The following is a 19139-nucleotide window of genomic DNA, read 5'->3' on the forward strand; positions in this document are numbered from 1 at the left end:
GGTAAAGTAAAGGGATCAAGTTAATTTATTTATATGCATGTACAGATCAGTGATATGCATCGTTTTGTTCATTTTTGTCACCATGTTTGCCCCACCCTCATTATTATTAGAAATATTATTATTAGAAATAGGACCTACAAAAAAATGTCAGTCGTACTTGCTATTTTTATCTATTAACAATTTTTTCTTGATTTTACGTAATAACCATTACTACACATTTTTATTATTTCCCAATTCTAAAATGGCAATGTCAGCATTATAAAAACACAGGAAGAGAACAGTGTTAATATTTATTTCATCTATTGGCTTAAATTTCTTCTTTCTTCACTTTTATCTCTTTTTAAGAGCTTCACAAAAAAAGGCCACCTAGGCTTATTGGTTTTCTAGATTTACAGTCTATCATAACGCATGTTAAATGATTTACTCCACAGTGTGCTCAGAGGAAACAGAATTTGACCACTAAAGTCCAGATTTATTTCAAATGTAATAAATACAACTCATGATAATAAGCACTGAATACAAATTTGAGGGAGAGGTGCAGAGATTGTATGTTCCAACTACAAATGAAGGAAAATATTTCTGAATAAGTGTTCAGCTCTTACACACTTTTTTAGGCAGTATTTTTTTTTTATGCAACATTTACTACACTTTGAATTCTCCCAAACTCATCGAGAAATGTGGCAACACAAAGCTGCTACAGTTGAAGAATATCCGCTTTTACTGTACTGTAATTTTATGTCTACAAACAAGTTAAATAAAAGGTAAACATCTTGTCTCATTTAATTAAATTACCTTTTTACACTGATGAACGTAAGAAAATCTGACCCACACGGTCAGTTATAAAATATAAATCGGCCTGCATTACTCACTGTACTCAGTACAATTGTTGATGTTTAACTGATAGTTATCAACTGGCAAACAAGAGTCAGAGAAATCCCACTCCAGAAGCTCGAAACAAGACAAAGAGTTTCTGATTTACTCCTCTGGTGCTGCTTCATGTTGTGTTTTCACTTTATTCATTGTGTCCTCTGCTACTGAGATGATTGTCATCTTCACTTTTCTCTTCTACCTCTTCTGGTTGGACCTTGGGACTTGTCTTTGCCAATGTACTATAAATGGTCATGGCCTATAGGAAGGAACATATTGTTACTTTGAGTTGCAACTTGCATAAACAGGCTCTTCTATGCACATGCACATACCTGTGTGACCATGCTGCTAATGTCCCCAGTATTAGAAGGCAGAAGAACAGTGTTGGATTCTTTGGCAAGGTTGGAAAATGCAGACACGTACTGCTCAGCCACGCTTAGTGATGCAGCAGCATTTCCATTCTGCACAGTGAATTTTCAAATTGGATTGATCCTATTCAAAATCAGCTGTGGTGTTTTAATGACATAAATACATGTAAATAGATATATTCTTAACCTGCTCAGTCAGAGCATCAGACAGTAGCCGGATTGCCTTGGATTTGGCTTCAGCTTTGGCCAAGACTGCTTGGGCTTCACCTGGAGATGTGACAGTGGTCAGTAACTGGCAGTGGCTAGTGTTCATATAGGTGATGTTGCAATGTGCCATTTCTACCTGTAGCACGACAAAGATCAGAGTGGAAGATAACAAGCACCACAATTAAATTGGATGTAATGTACCTACCAGCCGCTTTATTGATCTGTTCTGCCTTTTCACCCTCAGAGGCAAGAATTTGAGCTTGTTTACGGCCCTCTGCGACATTAATGGCTGCTTCCCTCGTCCCTTCAGACTCCAGCACCGTGGCCCTTTTCTTCCGTTCAGCCTCCACCTATACAGAGCAGACTGTTTCAGTGTTGCCTGTAGAATATTGGTATGTGAAGGAAGGATATATTTTACATTCCTGTAATAGCTAGTCAACAAGTTGTGGTTGCTCACGCTCAGGAAAACACTGCCCCCTAGCGTTTTGGTAGAGAATTGCAAGTCAAGAGCTCTGACTAACTCATCTCACGAAACAGCAGCTCACGCCACCACAGAGCTAAATCCAAATTCTTTTGCATAGTTCAAGGTTTTTCAAAAAAAAGTAACACAATAATTACTTTCCCTGGTAACTAATCACATTTATAAATATATATATAATATTACTAAAAGTCTGGGCTGGCGACCAGTCAGTTGGTATAGGCTACAGCGGATAAACATCATAGAAAATGGATGGATGGATTACTAATGAAGCTACTTTTTTTGGAAAGTAAGTAGTAACTATAACTAATGACTCTTTACAGTAATTTGGCCAACACTGAATGTTACAAACACAAAATTTGAATGTGATCCGAATAAAACTAATCTGCGTGGGTTCAGTTTGTGGGACACAATGACATATAGTCTGTCATAACAGAGGCTGTTATAAATTGTTTTAATACTTTATATACTACAGTATTTCTGCAGACACAATGCAGAATACTATATTTTCCAGTGTATAAATTGCACTTTTTTATGCAGTTAGGCACACAAATTGAATGATTCAGAGCATACCACACACTTTCCAATACACTTGTGTCTGTAAGTAATGTGCAATAAATAATAATTATATGATATGGGTGTGGGTTGAGAAATGTGGTATTTTAGACAGCAGAGTTGTTTAATTAGGACACTAATTATGACTAGCTTAGAGGTTGTAGCTGCTGTGTCAGCCACTGAGTAACTAAACACACACATGACTTTGTATTTTCTATTTTAATTCATTTGTAAATACAAAAATGAAGTAAAATACGGCTGTTTGATATGTTTCTACATACTAGGATGCATCCAGGAGTCATGTCACGTATTAATAGTGTCTTCTTCAAGAACATTATTAAACAGGTACCTTTTAATTGTATCCATATATGTTAAAAAAATGACTTATTTCAGCTTCTGTAGCTTTAGTTTGTCACCATGTTGGTGTAAGGATTGCCCCCTCCCTCTGGCTTAACGTTCTAAGGAGCGGCGTTATCACTTGTTCTGAAAGTGCAATCATACTGTAAATACTGGTAAATGCGTCTTATAGTCCAGTGTGACTTCTATATGTTTTTTTTCCTGTACATTTACTGATGCAACTTATACCCTGGAGCGACTTACAGTCTGGAAAATACAGTAGGTGAAAAACCTATTTTGGGTAACTTCACCTGCATTTGCATAGATTCCTTCACCCGAGGTGGAACGTGTATATCTTTAATTTCATATCGCAAGCACCGGATCCCCCACTCATCTGAAGCTTGGTTAATGGAATGCACAATGTTGGCGTTAAGGGACTCTCTTTCCTTCAAAGGGAACACAACAAAACATGGTTCATATAGTGTTGTTTATTTGAGGAATAATTTTAGATAACAGTATGTCCTCACCCTGAACACTTTGTCTAGTGTGAGTTTGCCCAATTCAGAACGCATGGTAGTCTGTGCCAGCTGTGTGACAGCATATTCAGGATCCTCCACACCATAACTGGCCTGGTAACAATCATAGCAGGGTGTGAGAAATGTATATAAAACTCACATTCAACATAACGGAACAGGAAAATTAAATATGACGACATCTTACTTTGAAAGGGTCCAAGATCCGTAAATACAGCACTCCATCAATCTGTAGAGTTACATTATCTGCAAAAACACATTAAAATACATTCTATTTCAGCGGAATAAAATGCAAGATAAAAGTAGCTTACCTAAAGATACTGCAGACTGCTCAGGGACATCGATGACAATCTCTTTGAGACTTTGCACATAGCGGATTCGGTCAAGCAAGGGTATGAGGAAATTTAACCCCTAGAAGAAGTAAATCAAGAGTATTAAATACATACAGTTTGTCATATCTTTTGACTTCATGTACCAGTAATGCTGGATATGGCTGAGCTGATGATGTTACACAAGTGGCAGTAGAATTAGAGTTTACTGTAGTTCACAATTCTACTGCAATGTCATTATTGTCATAAGAGTAAACATATCACAGTAGACATAATGATGATAATGATGTCAATATGACAACTCATGTCAACATAAAAAGACAGATCTTCATAGAAATCACCCCTTTGGGTCTCGAAAAGCGGTCAACAGGCACGTTGTAATTATAAGAAGAGGTGGGGGACAGACTGGTTGTCAACATAAGCCGGACTGACTTAAACTGGTTCAACTGTATTGCTTAATTAAAATTATACTCTGCACGCTTACAGTATTGGCATTGTTATGTCAATTGATCAATCCAAGCACCAAGCGGTTGAGGTAGAAGGCCACCACACCAAACTAAATCTAAGTTCTGTCCAAGGTTTCTTCCTTAGTTTTATTTTGCGCCAAAAGAATGAACACAAATGATGTGAATAGTACCGGTTCTAAGATGCGATGAAAGCGACCCATCCTCTCCACCACCCATGCTTCCTGCTGGGGTACAAACAGGACCACAGTGTTCATGGGCAGACTGGACGCCCATCGCTGCTGGACTGGGGTCACCCACAACCTCGGCGCTGTTCGTTGCGTTTGCTAGAAAACATACACTGCGTTGCATTATTATTATTTAATTACAATCAATACCACACTCACAGTACATCAGGGAGAGTCGCTATAGTGTCTTGACAGAAAAGGTGGAATGAGGGACATTTCGTCCATGGCAACACGCTCCAACTGACTAATATCACGTGACACAAGTGCCCATTAAATACGTGCATTTTAAAACATAAATATTGAAACTGTACTTCACAATTTGGCAGTGAGTAAGAGAACAAATAATTATGTAAAGTTACTGGTCTATAAAGCCGTCTGTCTCCTGGATATCAATCAACGAGCCCACATGGAGCACGTTTATACCGAGCAAAGAATTATGATTCAAATTTACCTGAAGAAGCGCCCCACCGGTGCGACAGAGTGTTCGTAACATCATGAAAACTAGAGAGGAATGATTGGAATGAAAAAAAATCAGTTTCCTTAAATTAAACCACACTCCATCTATACAAACTCCCTACTGAACCGTGACCCTTACCTATCAGGAAATGAAAGTTACATCATTTGTGCACCGGCGAAAAAGGTCCGCCACTACAGGCAACAAGGGAGGTGACTCATTTTGTTCCGTTACGCCACTGACAACGAAAATAGTAAAACTAAATTTACGAAAACGTATGATTCGAAACGAATCCTAACTAAAAATGGTAATGGCTAAATTTATATCGGGCATTATAACGTTACATTAAAGTACACTGGTTTTACACATTAAAGAGTATTTGTCAAATAAAAATGTAAAACAAAATTACCGGAGGTGAACATTCATCAAATTTTAACATATGTAAAGACAGTAAAAAACGCAATTGTTATTTGACGGTATGTTAGATTATTTAGGCTCAATGTAGTATCTCATTAGATACACTGAGTGGCGCCGTTGGGTTTGTTTCTTCTCTTCTGACTCGCCACACTTCACAGAAAATTAGTTTTCGATTTTTTTATTTTCCTGTGTAATATTGAAAGCGATATCAAAAGTGCGGGTTGAATACGGTGTGTCGACATAAACGCAGATTTATTCTGATTCCACCTGTTTCTTCCCCACAAGCCATTCTTTCCAATGATTGGTCAGATTTATTTGTCCGACCACGCCTTTTTGTAAATGCTATATTGTTATTGACTAACTCATACGTCAATCACAAGGGCTGATTCCCTTTGTCCCCTCCCTCCGTGCACTCAGGTTGACAGCAGGCTGAAAAGCTTCCATGGTAGTTTCAATCATGGCGTGTCTGTGTCCTTAGGTTCTCTATCCCAATCCCGCACCAGGAAACTAACTTTAATTCCCCAAATAGGAATGCGTCATCGACTATTATAGTGATTATATAGAGATAACCATGCTACCACACTTGTTCAATTCAGGTCAAGACGCTTGCCAAAGTGAGTGAAACTACTGGGTTGTTGCTGGAAGCGACTTGCAATGTCTTTGCTGTGTGTCAGAGGTAAGATTGGGTTCATTTTATTTCTTCAAGTGGTTTAAATGCCACTTTATATCACAGTTTGGCAATGTATAAACACTTGTCGGTTGAATTTAGTATTAATGCTAAACACGTTTTGTAGAAATATTTGCTCCACATTGTTGTGTTTTATTTGCTCAAACTTACCGTCATTATTATTATTATTACGTGCAAGCGTTCCCATAACACCTGTTGATTCAAAAAGAGCCTGTATTGACTTAGAGAAATTGTATGTGTACTTTACATTCTGGGCTCATCAAATCAGATTTTATAGGGCAGCATCTCAAATATTTTCTCAAAAAGTCCTTGTCAGCCTTGTCAAAGGGTAGGGGAGATGCATTAATTTTGAATGTGGTTAGTTTCTCATTAAATATGTATGACATATAGTATAATCCCAATATTCTACGAAGTACTCCTTTTTATAGATGGCTCATTATTTTTAAGACTCAATCCAGTTCAAACTATATTTTGTCTCTATGTAAATGAAACGTAACAGTCGTTCACAGGTTTTAGAGGTATACTGTATGGTCTCTGTAATCCATATGGTGGCCAACGCAAAAACAAACCTATGTAAATTAATAGCTACAGTATGTAAATTTGTTTTTCTACGTAAAACAGTGGTGAGACTCTAGTCAGGCAACTTGGACCCAAGACACAATTTTGATTACTTTGGACTCGACTTGACAATACCATCACAGACTTGCAACTCGACTTGGACTTTGACATCGATGACTCAGGACTTGACACGGCGTTGATGACTTGAAAATACCTGACATACTTGAAAGTATTCAACTAACGTGATCGTCATGTGATGACAACATATTTTCCCTTTCAGTTTGCCTCATTGAATGCATCTATTAACGTCCAGTCAGTTTAACAACAAACAACAAACGGGTGGATTACATTTCTGTGCACTGAATGCTATGTCATCACTCTTCTTCTGTGACTAAGTGTTGTCACACTGGTCTTATTTTATATTTTTAAAAAAGAAACTATTTATTTGTCAGATTTAATAGATTGTTACATTGTTAAAATGGTATTTTATTTGGGAGACACTAAACAGTGCTTATGACTTGTAAGGACGTGCACATTTTAAGCCTATGACTTCGGACTTGAGATTAAATACTTCAGAATCACTTGAGAGTTGCAAAACACCGACTCCCACCTCTTCTATTATAAAATATTACCACCAACAAAGACATATAGAAAAATGTACCTTTTCATTCTGCCTCGTCAAAATTCAGTCAACTTTCTTCTGAGCATTCAGCTAATGTCTTTAAAGACGGACATCCCTCAGGTCTGGCTGCCTTGGTAGACTGTCTAACTTCCATTTTGTTCTGTGAACCTGCGGTGTTTTTCTCATGTAGTTGTTTTTGGGGTTGTGTGGTATTTGCAGCATTATTCTATTGCATTTGTTTGAGATCTTTCAGTGTCTATGTGATTGCAGCATTTTTACTTGTGCAGCATTTTCCCATTCCATTATGAGTGTTTGTTTTTGGATCATTGCTGTGTTTGGTGCGTTCGGACAATGCTGTGTATTCGCCACTGTCGGCCACTCCGTACATATGTAATATATTTCTAATGTGTGACTGTATTGAAGACGGCATATTTAATACATTAATATCAGCGCCACTCCATAAACCCATGATATTCGTGTCAGGCTTTTGTGGGTTTTTTTCCCGCAATATACAGGTCTATTAAATTCTAACATGTGTCAATGTATTGAAAACCGCATATAAAATACATTAATGAAATAGACCAAAACCAACACATGCTCATACATATATGACTACAATCTGGTGAAGGTAGTCTTGCTTATTTTTTTGCATTGCTCAATCAAAACATGTGAAAAGATCACGTTCAGATCATGAAAAATAGTGGCAAATAAAACTTTGCCCTCCACAAAACATTCATGGCATTGATAACAGTCACGATGATTGGACACCACATGATTTTTACATCCATCCATTTTCTATGTCGCTTTTCCTCATTAGGGTCGCGGGGGCATGCTGGAGCCTATCCCAGCTGACTTCGGGCGACAGGCAGGGTACACCTTGGACAGGTCGCCAGCCAATCGCAGGGCACATACAGACAAACAATCATTCACACTCACATTTATATCTATGGACAATTTAGAGTCACCAATTAACCTAACATGCATGTTTTTGGAATGTGGGAGGAAACCAAAGTACCCGTAGAAACGCACGCACGCACACACACACACACAGGGAAACTCCACACAGAAATGCCCAACGGAGATTCGAACCCAGGTCTTCCCGATCTCCGGACCACTAAACCACCGTGCGGCCCCATGATTTTTACATATCAATACATAATTAATGTAACTTAATAACATTTAATTCACGTGGAGTAACTTAGTCCCATAACAATAGCCTAGCTTCTTGTTTTGTGGCTGGTGTGTTCGAAACAAAACAGAAGGCGTTCAAGGTGTTTCCCACGCTAAGTAATGCATGTGATGGCAGAGGCCGATCGTAATGACTGCTATTGGATTCCCACAGTTCCTTTTCTTTGTCAGTATTATCTGTGTAGCAGAACTTGTGTGCACATTTTGCAAACAGCACATCGATAATGGCTTCCACTGCAAATCATTTTACAGGATGCATTTCCAGTTAATGTCAGAGCCACTCCATAAACCCATGATATTCGTGCCAGGCTTTTGTCTTTTTCCCCCCAATATACAGCATATATATATATACGGTGGTCTAGTGGTTAGCATGTTGGCCAACACAGGAACAGCCTGGAGATCAGGAAGACCGGGTCGGGTTCGATTCTCTCCTGGGCATTTCTGTGTGGAGTTTGCATGTTCTCCCCGTGTGCGCGTGGGTTTTCTCCGGGTACTCCGGCTTCCTCCCACATTCCCAAAAAACATGCAGTTGAGGCTAATTGGCGACTCTAAATTGTCCATAGGTATGAATGTGAGTGTGAATGGTTGTTTGTCTATATGTGCCCTGCCATTGGCTGGCGACCAGTCCAGGGTGTACCCCGCCTCTCGCCTGAAGTCAGCTGGGATAGGCTCCGGCATGCCCCCGCGACCCTAATGAGGATGAAGCGGTATAGAAAATGGATGGATGGATGGATTTATTATTCATTTTGTTATCACTATACCTCAATAATGTAACAATTACAGCCATGGAATTTCCATTTCACTTACGACTAACAATTAAAACATATACAAAGAGTAGAAAATCCTTGGAAAGATCTATGCAGGTTCGTGTCTCTCACGCACGCACGCACACACACACACACACACACACACACACACACATTCCCGATCTAGGCTCTTTTGCCGTTGCAAAGCACATTATGCAATACTCAGTTTTGTGACAGCAAGCCCACTGCTCTGTGATTTCATCCACTTCTGCCAGAATGGCAAGCAAAATAACATTTTGTCAAAAAAGTAAATAATTTCAGGAGCTTGGAATGAATTGAACTTTTAAATTAGTTATGTTTTTCAAGTTCTTCATATCATTATTTGTGACATTTACGTGTTATGTTGTGAAACACAGCAACATGTAGGGATGAAAATCCGTTCCTGATAGGAGTCAGCTAAACTGTTTTTCCCTGTAAAATTAATAGTCTGTTGGCGTTTCAGGGCCTACTTTTTGAAAATATAAGGGAGGTCCTTACTCACTGAGCTTTTGCTTGCTCAGCTTGGAGTTTGTAATTGAGTATCAGTGTTTTAGGTGTGACATTTTTTTGTATTCAAGTATTATCCAGAAATGTATTTATTAGAAATGTATTGTCTCAGCAGAAGGTGTCATGCAGCCCAAGATTACAGCAAAGGGGTTGCTTGAGCCGGGGCAGTGTGATTAACTGATGTTGTGACTCATCCCCTGATAACACAGCTTGACAATGTTGCTTATTTATTGCTCTTCGAGATGCTTCATCTCCATGGCGATGATGTCTTTACTTAACAGACAAGTGGTTTCCCCCAACAAGTGGACGTGTGAGTGAGACTCCTACCATCTATCAGGGCAGAGCTGAGTGGAGACACATTGTTGTAGGTTGGGTCCGGATGCTTTCTCCATTTCCATGAATGATGACCAGCAGCCAGCACAAATTTTGACTGTATTATCGTGCAACCTTAAGTATCAATCACAATCCATTATGGGTTGCTGATTGACCTCCCAGATGGTCTTCCCTTAGGAAATTATGAAAAATGCGTCCGTTCAAGGGTCAGACTGTCAGCAACATGAAATCTTCATTGAATTTACAATTTTGGCATTCATAGCTGCCATATGAATGTAAGTTAAAATCTGTAAGACGAATACAGTATGTTAAAACAATATAATATTATTTCTAGGGGTGCACGATAATCATCCATCTGATATGAGGAATTATGATGTCATACCGATAACAAAAGAAGCTCAGATAACCGATAAAAAAAAAAAAAAACTCCAATGAGGCGAGATTACCTGTACTCTGCTGTAGGTGGGTTAGCATGAGCAAATGAAGCGCTCCTTTTCTGTGATGTGCTGCAATCAGCCTGTCATAACTTCCCCTGAGCTCATTTGTACAAACATGGCATCAATCGTGTGGGACTTCTCACTGTTTCAGAGGAAGACATTTCGCCAAATGCTCTACAAACATTCCGCGATGTGGGGGAAAAAAAAAATCGAGAAACACATCAATCCTTATCAGCCACCTGAAACACCAGCATTGCTACGACGCCCAGGGCTTGTTCCTATTGCAGCAACAATTGAGAAGTGCAAAAAGATACAGAGATAAGATAGTTAGAGAGATAAACCAAGGGCGAAAGGGATCTGTGATTTCTGCACTGGATGACCAGTCCTTTACCATCGTTGAAGATACCGGCTTTTACCGTCTAGTAAACCCCTTGGAGGCATGCTTTGTGCTTCTGAGGTGGCTGTATTATTTTAATGTTTTGATAATGGCGGTGAAATGATGTTTGGTTAGAAAAAATCTACAGTTAACGTTTGTCAAAGCCAACTTTGTTTGAGTCACTCTTACCTCCAAGTGTGCACAAACTACAGTTAAGTCTAACGAAAAAAAATACTTAAAAAGTGATTGGTATTGGTCTTGAGAAGCAGGAAGTTATCGGTATCTGCTTGAAAATAAAATATTGTGCGCCTCTAATTATTTTGCCTCATGCATCTCATGTTTTACATTCTTAACTGTCACACAAGTGTACAAAGTTAAGCACTATAGAATATAAAATTAAACTAGTTAACTTTTCAATGGCTGGATCACTAGGGGTTAGCACTAGCAGCTAATGTTTAGATACAGGTGCCATTCAAAGTATTCAACCCCATTGAAAATTACACTTATTTTCCAAATGCACATAATATCATTTATTGGAGAATTTCCTTTACCTGTATTGGAGAATTATCTGTCAGCAGTTGTTATGTTAGTTTTAGAGAAGAACTGCTGCCAGTATCGATATCGGTAATGAAGTGATGGACAATATCGGTATATCAGAAAGCCATTGCCGAGCATCTCCATACTTTTGTTTTCACATCTAGGTGTGCATATGCTGGCAAGTCAGAAAATGTACAAAAACGTTTCGGATAAGGATGAAAATTGTTGTGCCTGTAGAGTGGTATGTACAGTGGTTTAGTGTGTGGGCAGCAGAGTAGTGGAATTATGTGAGAACGAGGCAGTGAGACAGGGAGGGCGCTTAGAGATTGAGGGTGTAATCCCTTTGCCATCTGTTGATCTCTCTCTCTCTCTTTCTCTCTCTCTCTCTCTCTTTTTCTCTCTCTCCCTTCTCCCTTCTCCGCCCCCACCTGATATCGTCCAGCAAGCAGAACAAAGCGGAAGTGCACTGCTGCCGGCAGCATTAGGGGAGTCTGGTGTCACTTCCTGTTGTACTTATCCTGCAAAAACAGCCAAATCTAATGTGGCTTACCTCGTATTTCGAATATACTGTAGCTTTCATTGGAAAGAGCTTCCTGAAACAATTTCCATTTGAAGATCCTTGACCTCGATCCCAGATGAACTAGAACAGAGATTCCAACATATGTGACCTCTGACCTCTGGATAAATGGGGGAAAAAAAACACTGATTTTTGACGCATTTACCGGTGTTTATGATCAAGCTATCAATGTGTGTCATGCATAGTGTCATGACAAAGCTACTAACAACATTAGATTCACAAGACAAAGAGACTTTCTAGTACTATATGGGCGTACATCCTACCATACAGTATGTGGTATTTTCTGGCCTTTATGTTCATACATATTAAAGCTACATGACACAAAATGAGAAAGAAAAAAAAAGATTCAAACCGGCACATGCAACCATAGAGTCATATACATCCATATTTGCATTTCCAGACCCTCAGGAATCTGTATTTTACATATACAGTACACACTGCGTATATTATTTGCTATTACCGTATTTTCCGTAATATAAGTCGTGCTGGCGTATAAGTCACATCAGCCAAAAAATGTGTCAAGAAGAGGAAAAAAATATATATAATGTATAAGTCACATTTACGCAAGTATCATATATATATAGTTGCACATTACTTACAGACACGTCTCCAAGGCAGAAGCGTATTAGAAAGTCTTTCATCACAAAAAGCATCCGGTATGCTCTGGATCATTCAATTTGTGTACCTATATGCGTCACAAGCGAACTCAATGAATTATTGCGGCCACTAGGTGTCATCAAAAAAACGCCCCACTTGAGGCAGCACATGTTAAATTACAGTTTCTTTTTATTACTGGTTAATTGGTTCCTGATCATGATAAGTGCATTTCTGTGAAGTGGGACTCAATATTAAACAATTTTATATTATTTTCGTAGTTAGAGCATAGAAAACTTGTTTATGACTAAAAATAAGATTTTTACCATTATTAGAGCCCTGTAAACATGAAATAACACCCCTATAGTCACCATTACACTCCTATTATTCTGTGTTTACAACACATTGCTCAGTTGTAATGTGCAGGCTACAGGATCACTGCAGGGACATAAGAGACGGCCGCCGCTAGCATACCGAGCTATGAGCTAACTAGTTAGCCTCTCCCATTTGCTTATTCTAAACTTAAGAGAATGTTTCAAATGGAGTGGGGCAGAAGGACAAAGTAAGAAGCCAAAAACCTACCACTTCCGCACGGAATGGGAGGAGAACTATGTCATGTCAGACATGCCATGGCTGACTCCATGCAGTGTGAAGGTAATCTAATCTAATGTCATGTCTCATCAATGCAACATTACTGACACCTAGTTATCAGAATACATCTGTCTTGTCTTTCAATACTTTTGGTGAATAATGTGACTTATACTCCCCAACATATGGTACACATAATGGCCTATTATTAGGGGTGTCACAAGATCTCGTGGCACAAGATTAAAACATGACAAGATTTCTTGCTCAGAAAACAATTCCTCGTGGGCACTCGGCCTGGGACAATAATAAACAAATTAATTAATCACACAATAAATGAAAATGAGTTTGACAATTTTGCCGGCCTTGATATATTGCCATGTGGATGCGTATCTGTTTTACTCTCCAAACAGGCAGGAAGAAGGTTCACTCTGTCTATTGCTTTCAGCACCTTGGGGCGTTAGTTCCATAGAACAAAGGCATGAATGGAGTGAGTCCTTTTGTCAGTCATACAGTCTCTTTGTCTCGGTAGGTGGAGACAGAGTGCAGAAGAGTGAAACGTAGTAGAAATCAACATTTGTAGAAATTCAATTAGTAGATTGCAATATATTGTTATATTAGTATTTTTAGAAATATGTTTTCATTGTACTTTTCTTAAAAGTAATGTTAAAAGCTCATCCCGTATACCCAATGTATCATCTCATCTCTTGATACCCCTACCTACATCAATTTTAAACTTAACATAATTTCTTCATTTTGTGTCTTCTGGTCTTCTGTGAACACATCAAGCATAGAAAACAAACAATATCAAGAAAAATTACATTGAAATTTAAGTAGGACCGACTTAATATCCGTTGCCATATGTGTCACTAATTTCTGCTAATAGGAAGGCAGAATTTGATCAAATGCGTGTACTATGTGACTCAAACATGATTAAATAAACGGAATATATTTTGATATTCATCTGCCATAACCCAATGTAGGCTAAGACACAAAATGCTGTTTATATGGCAGTTCCGATTAAATGTATTATCAGGATGGACTTGCATAGAGTAGACTAATAAACTAAAGTTAATCCATGTACCGGTATCGGCCGATCTTGCTCATGAATGATGAGTCACGGAATTGGCAACAAAAAACTCTGGCAGGAGCATTCCTAAAATAATGTGTTTAAAAAAATTGAAAAGGTTGACAGGGAGCTGAGCTGGATTCATGGAGGTGCTGCACAGACCTTGATAATTATCAGTTTCCATCATTAAAGTCCAACGGTTTATTGCCTTCAGGCCTGTGTTCAACTGACGTCTAACGTCATGCAAATGAGGACCATTGTGCCAGCTCATGTGTGACTTAGAGGAAGAACTTGGAATTCCCCCCCCAAAAAACAATTTTCTCTCTCCACCTTTCCACTGCTTCCTTTTCCTCTTCACTCAGAGGAACTGATAAAACAGGAAATGCTTTGGAGGTAGAGATCACAGATTTGGACATAAAACAAAAATCGAACCCTCCTCCCCTTTTTTCAGTTGTCTAAAGGACTTTGGTGCTGTTCGTCATAAAATATTTCATGAACTTACAGTATGTCATCAAAAACGAAAGTTGTTGCTCCAATGTATTTCTTTTTTAAATTAATAATATGTCAACGTTGTGCACTGTTGAGCTTTGGTAAATGAAATGACTAGTAGGGTATAGTTTTATAATAATGAGTGTTAACACGCTGCAGGCTGGCATGCCAGCAGTCCTTCCTCGCTGTATCGGCGACGACAGTGTTGCTTTTAGCAGACATAATCTTTTGGGAACTCCTCATAACGCTCCATAATAATTACGTACTAATTTTTTATAAAATAATCTGGCTGGGATCGCTTCACTTTTCAGCGGAAGTAGAAAAATATGACGTCAAACGCCCCCTTTCATGTGAACGCGCACTTAGCACAAAGCCGAAAACAGGACTTGACAAAGCAAGCTCATAACCACCATCGCGGGACCAATTAAGTCTGATTGCGGATGTTAGGTTTTGTCGAGTTGCATTTTGAGCATAAAACCTGGGTTTTCAGCCGCTTTCGCCGTATACCCCCGTTAAGTGATTGTTGCTTGTTGTTCAGTGGCGAGTAAACAGCTTATACCACTTATCCTCGACTCCTGCCTCATTTTGAATCACAGCTACACTTTTGGTGTCCCTCCATCTGAGTAATATGTCAACAGACAACAGCGCGGCCATAACAGCGCCGCTCAATGCTAACGCTAACAAATGTTAGTGTTATCTATGGCCGACTTCTGGCAACACAGCACACGCCTGTGGTTTCAACACGAAGCCCAGTTCCGACTGCGAGGAATAACACAGGACATGACAAAGTATTTCCACGTAGTGGCTGCGCTGGACCTCCAATTTCTCTGATACCGCAGAGATGTTATGACAGAAAAAAATAGTGGTTTTCAAATCGGGACTTTTTGATACCGTGGTATACCTGGAAACCGGTAACTGGCCCATGCCTAGTTGGCACCCTAAACAGACTTGCATTTCCTCATCAGGGTGTTTAAGTGGGATAATGACAGCTGTGTCAATTCTGTACATAGAGGTCGTGTGACATCATGGCATACCAGTGCAACAGCGTGTAATTAGCCAATTAGCTAAACAAACATGATCAACGCAACAAGCTGCAGTGTCCTAACAGTACCTATAACCAAGAAATTTGGCTTTGAATCCTCCCTTAGTCAGGCTCACCTGTACTTTTTTTAAATGGCACGTTTTGTTTTCTTCCCATTAAATTCATTCATTTTAACACGGAAGCACCACTGTACTGTAATTGTTAGGGGTGGAGCAAATAATCGATTCTTAGATGCATCGCGATGCAGACATTGACGATTATTAATCGATTCATAAATGTCAATAATTGATGCTGACGGAACAAAAAGACAAAGTCAGCGGAAATACCGCCCCAACAGTTTACGGTGGTGCACCTAAGACGTTACCAGAACGTCTGAACGTAAACTCTGACCCGCACCCGCTTGATTTACTGTAAAACGAGCGTATGGAAGCAAATTGGCTTTCACGTAGTTGAAGGTAAAAATGAGCTGAACGAGTGCCAGACATTATGTGAGCTTTGTCATAAAAGCTTAAAATATTTGGGGAACACAACGAATATGAAAAACCACATAGCACATTTCCACCCGAATGAGGATTAAAAACAACCATCTGAGGTTGCTGCCGACCAGACAACCATCGAGCAGGCGTCTCATGTGCTACAAACAAGAAGAATGAATGAGAGCCGTATGGGTGCGAATATGGCTGAGCTGTTCAATAATGTTGCAGAGGCATGTTGACATCTTTTGGCCTATTGATTTTTTGTATTACAGTATTTGTGAATAAGGGCAGCCGAGTTATTTTGGTTATGAATAATACACTGAAGTCTGCAAGCATTAGTCTTGTATGAGAGCTGCTGGTACAGTAATCTATATTTTAATTGTAGAGGAAAGTGGGGCAGTTTGGGTTGGATATTTTGAAAGCCTTTACAATAAAAGGAGTACTAAAGTAAACCGCATTGTACCACTTTGTGGAAAAGAAGCATAAAAAATAGAAGTCGTCACAGTTGGTGTGCTCTGAGACAGTTGGAGATGTTGGATGGAAATATGTAAGTGACGTTTGTGGCCCCATCATCCCATTTTGGCCCATCTGCCATCTAAGGCTCCAGAGGTTTAGTAGGTTGAACACTGTCATAGCAATCACTATTAATCCCCTCTAAAGCACATCACAATCCCACAAACATTGTTGTATGGCTGCATCCAGTGTATAAAGACGTAATGTCTAAACATAAAAAACCCCACTTTACCCCTTTGGGCATGTTTTTTTAAAGCAAGGTGTTTTGCTCTTGTTTCTTTTCGGAATACTTGTTCTGCCTCATTGCTTGTTTAATTGTTTAATGTGTAGTTTTTACTTGTCTCTTTGTTTACCAGCTGCTGGTTTTGTGACACAACTGCTCAAGTCAATCTGATAATAATCATTAAAAAAATAAATAAACATATGTATATATACATAACGTAATATTAATGTACACAATATATACATTAGTTGATCATAATTTGGTATGTATTTTAGTGTAGCTACACCTGAGTGGTCCTGCTACTGAAGTTGACGTCATGAGCCTGCTTTGTGTGCGTGTGTGCCATTTGTTTGTGTGTAATATTCATATGTCATGAGTCATGCCTCCATTTGTTTGCGTCAATTAAATGGCAAGGCCTCAAAAACAAGCGCCTAACGCTATTACATTTTTTTAGGCCAAGACTTCCTGTTTTTACCGTTGTCTGGCTTCAGCTGTAATATTTCCACCCATGTTGCGTTAGAAAGTACAATATGTTTCTAACCAAACTGTTCTATGTTGTTTCTTTGCAGTAAAAAAAGCCAAGCTCCAGGGACCTGCAGGTGAGCACTGTTTTAACTTTCGTCTTCTGCCTAAGCACACCCTTTTCCATGTTTACATTAGGCTGAAAGCTTCGTATGCTGTTTACTGGTTGAGATTAAATGTGCCTCACATTGGGTGAATTATTCCTAGCTGGATTAACACTCGCTGGGAAGCTTTTATCACACTGACTGTTTCACATAGAGCTGTAATATGTACAGATAATTTCACCTGTGCCAGCGTTCCATGTGTATCGAGCAGAGCGGCCTCACAGTCCAGTACAGTCCCTGTCCACACAAGTTTTTAACAGTTTCAACCTTGCATCTCCACAGCACCAACAGATGCAAATCCCTGTCTCCCTCCACTGTTGACAACACTACTTCTGCTTCTTTACCGCCATTGCCATACACCTGGCTCCCAAACACAGTCTTTTATATACAGTCCTCGCTCATGACTTTATGGTGGCTGTGTTCTGTACAAATGAACAAATGTTGTAGCGCTTCGACTTCTCTTGATTAGAAAATTCATTTAGCAGTACTTAAATTGTTTCGGATATGCCCAAAACACGCACATTATCCATTACGTCATATATTTCATTTTGTAGGAGTTTTTTGCTTATAAAGTAACTCCGGTGCGAGTCATGAACGACTCATTCAAACCTCATGTTTTTTTTTTTTACTGTGTTGAGACTCACGGGTACTTGCGTGTGCTAACTCGTTCACTTACTAAATTAAAAAAGAAACCGGGTGAAATGTCATTAATTGTGCAACTATTACTCTTACTGCATTTGTATAAATGTGTTAACTACGTGGAAAAACCACTGGTCCTTGCTTCAAATCAACTTTCCTTTCCTCTTTCTACGCTGAACTGCATCACACACTCGTCGAAATGAATGATTCACACCTGAGTGGAGTTGGCCCCCGACCCCACTCAAAACTCTAGTCAAATAGTCTCATATTTTAGTGCTACGTTTGTGCTGTATTGTGCAGTTAAAACGAACGTTTGTGTTGTTTTGTTTTTGAGATATTACTGTTTGTTTTATTTATTTTATAGGTTGTTTGAAGTTCACCCAGCCCCCCGACATGCTCGGAATGAAACCAAAATAGTCTCATTTTTTAGTGCTACATTCGACCTTGAGTTTCACTGACTCACTGGTGCTCGATTGAGACTCCAGGTTTACTGACTCACAGGCACTCGATGGCGATTCAGGTACTTGATGAAGACTTCAGTGTCACTAACTCACGGATACTCGACGAAGACTCAGGTTTCATTGATGTACGAGTTCTGTCCTGCGCATGCGCTCTGTAATGGGTGACTCATGAAACGAGCACCAAAGTCACTGATGGAGACTTGTTGCACATGTGCAACCTTCTGCTCATGCGCTGTGCGATGAATGACTCCAGTACCTGATTTGCTCCAGTGAGTTAAGAACGCGAGTCAGTAAAGTTTCCCATCACTATTGCATACAGCGTATGCTCTGTGTCTTCTTCTGTGGTAGGGTTACACAAAGTACAACTACATGTAGGCTAACGTGTACGTATGCATGTATGTTTTAGTGTCTCCGTGTGGACAATATGAACTTACATGAAATACCCTTCCCATGCACAGAGAGATCACATGAAGCTATTTTTAACATGTTTAATGAAACATCCCACTCCATGTGTTTATATTTATTCTTCTACAGTAAATGCCTAACTTAGAACCTTACGCAACTGGGCTGGCATGTTTT

The 19139-nt window shown here is 39.3% G+C and overlaps 2 protein-coding genes across 16 annotated transcripts in view; one reads left to right on the forward strand and one right to left on the reverse strand.

Annotated features, from left to right (window-relative positions):
• Window positions 1–429: 429 nt before the first annotated feature.
• Window positions 430–4990, reverse strand: stoml2 (stomatin (EPB72)-like 2). The gene is made up of 11 exons (XM_054756703.1): window positions 4960–4990; window positions 4816–4865; window positions 4311–4463; window positions 3656–3755; window positions 3532–3590; window positions 3339–3440; window positions 3123–3257; window positions 1648–1792; window positions 1423–1502; window positions 1200–1328; window positions 430–1126 (listed from the first exon to the last, which is right to left on the reverse strand). The coding sequence occupies exons 2-11, from the start codon at window positions 4858–4860 to the stop codon at window positions 1013–1015; spliced, it is 1062 nt and encodes a 353-aa protein (XP_054612678.1). The 5' UTR covers window positions 4861–4865; window positions 4960–4990; the 3' UTR covers window positions 430–1012.
• Window positions 4991–5653: 663 nt separating this feature from the next.
• LOC129169840 (protein unc-13 homolog B-like) overlaps window positions 5654–19139 on the forward strand; it is a 68760-nt gene continuing 55274 nt past the window's right edge. For all 15 annotated transcript variants that reach the window (XR_008566486.1, XM_054756678.1, XM_054756683.1 and 12 more), the window contains exons 1-2: window positions 5654–5911; window positions 17404–17433. Coding sequence is in view for 14 of the 15 variants with exons in the window: in XM_054756678.1 (XP_054612653.1) it covers window positions 5890–5911; window positions 17404–17433 (52 nt within the window). In the remaining variant the exon portion in view is untranslated. The remainder of the gene's footprint in view (window positions 5912–17403; window positions 17434–19139) is intronic.

This window comes from Dunckerocampus dactyliophorus, chromosome 17, assembly GCF_027744805.1.
Source record: "Dunckerocampus dactyliophorus isolate RoL2022-P2 chromosome 17, RoL_Ddac_1.1, whole genome shotgun sequence".
NCBI lineage: Eukaryota > Metazoa > Chordata > Actinopteri > Syngnathiformes > Syngnathidae > Dunckerocampus > Dunckerocampus dactyliophorus.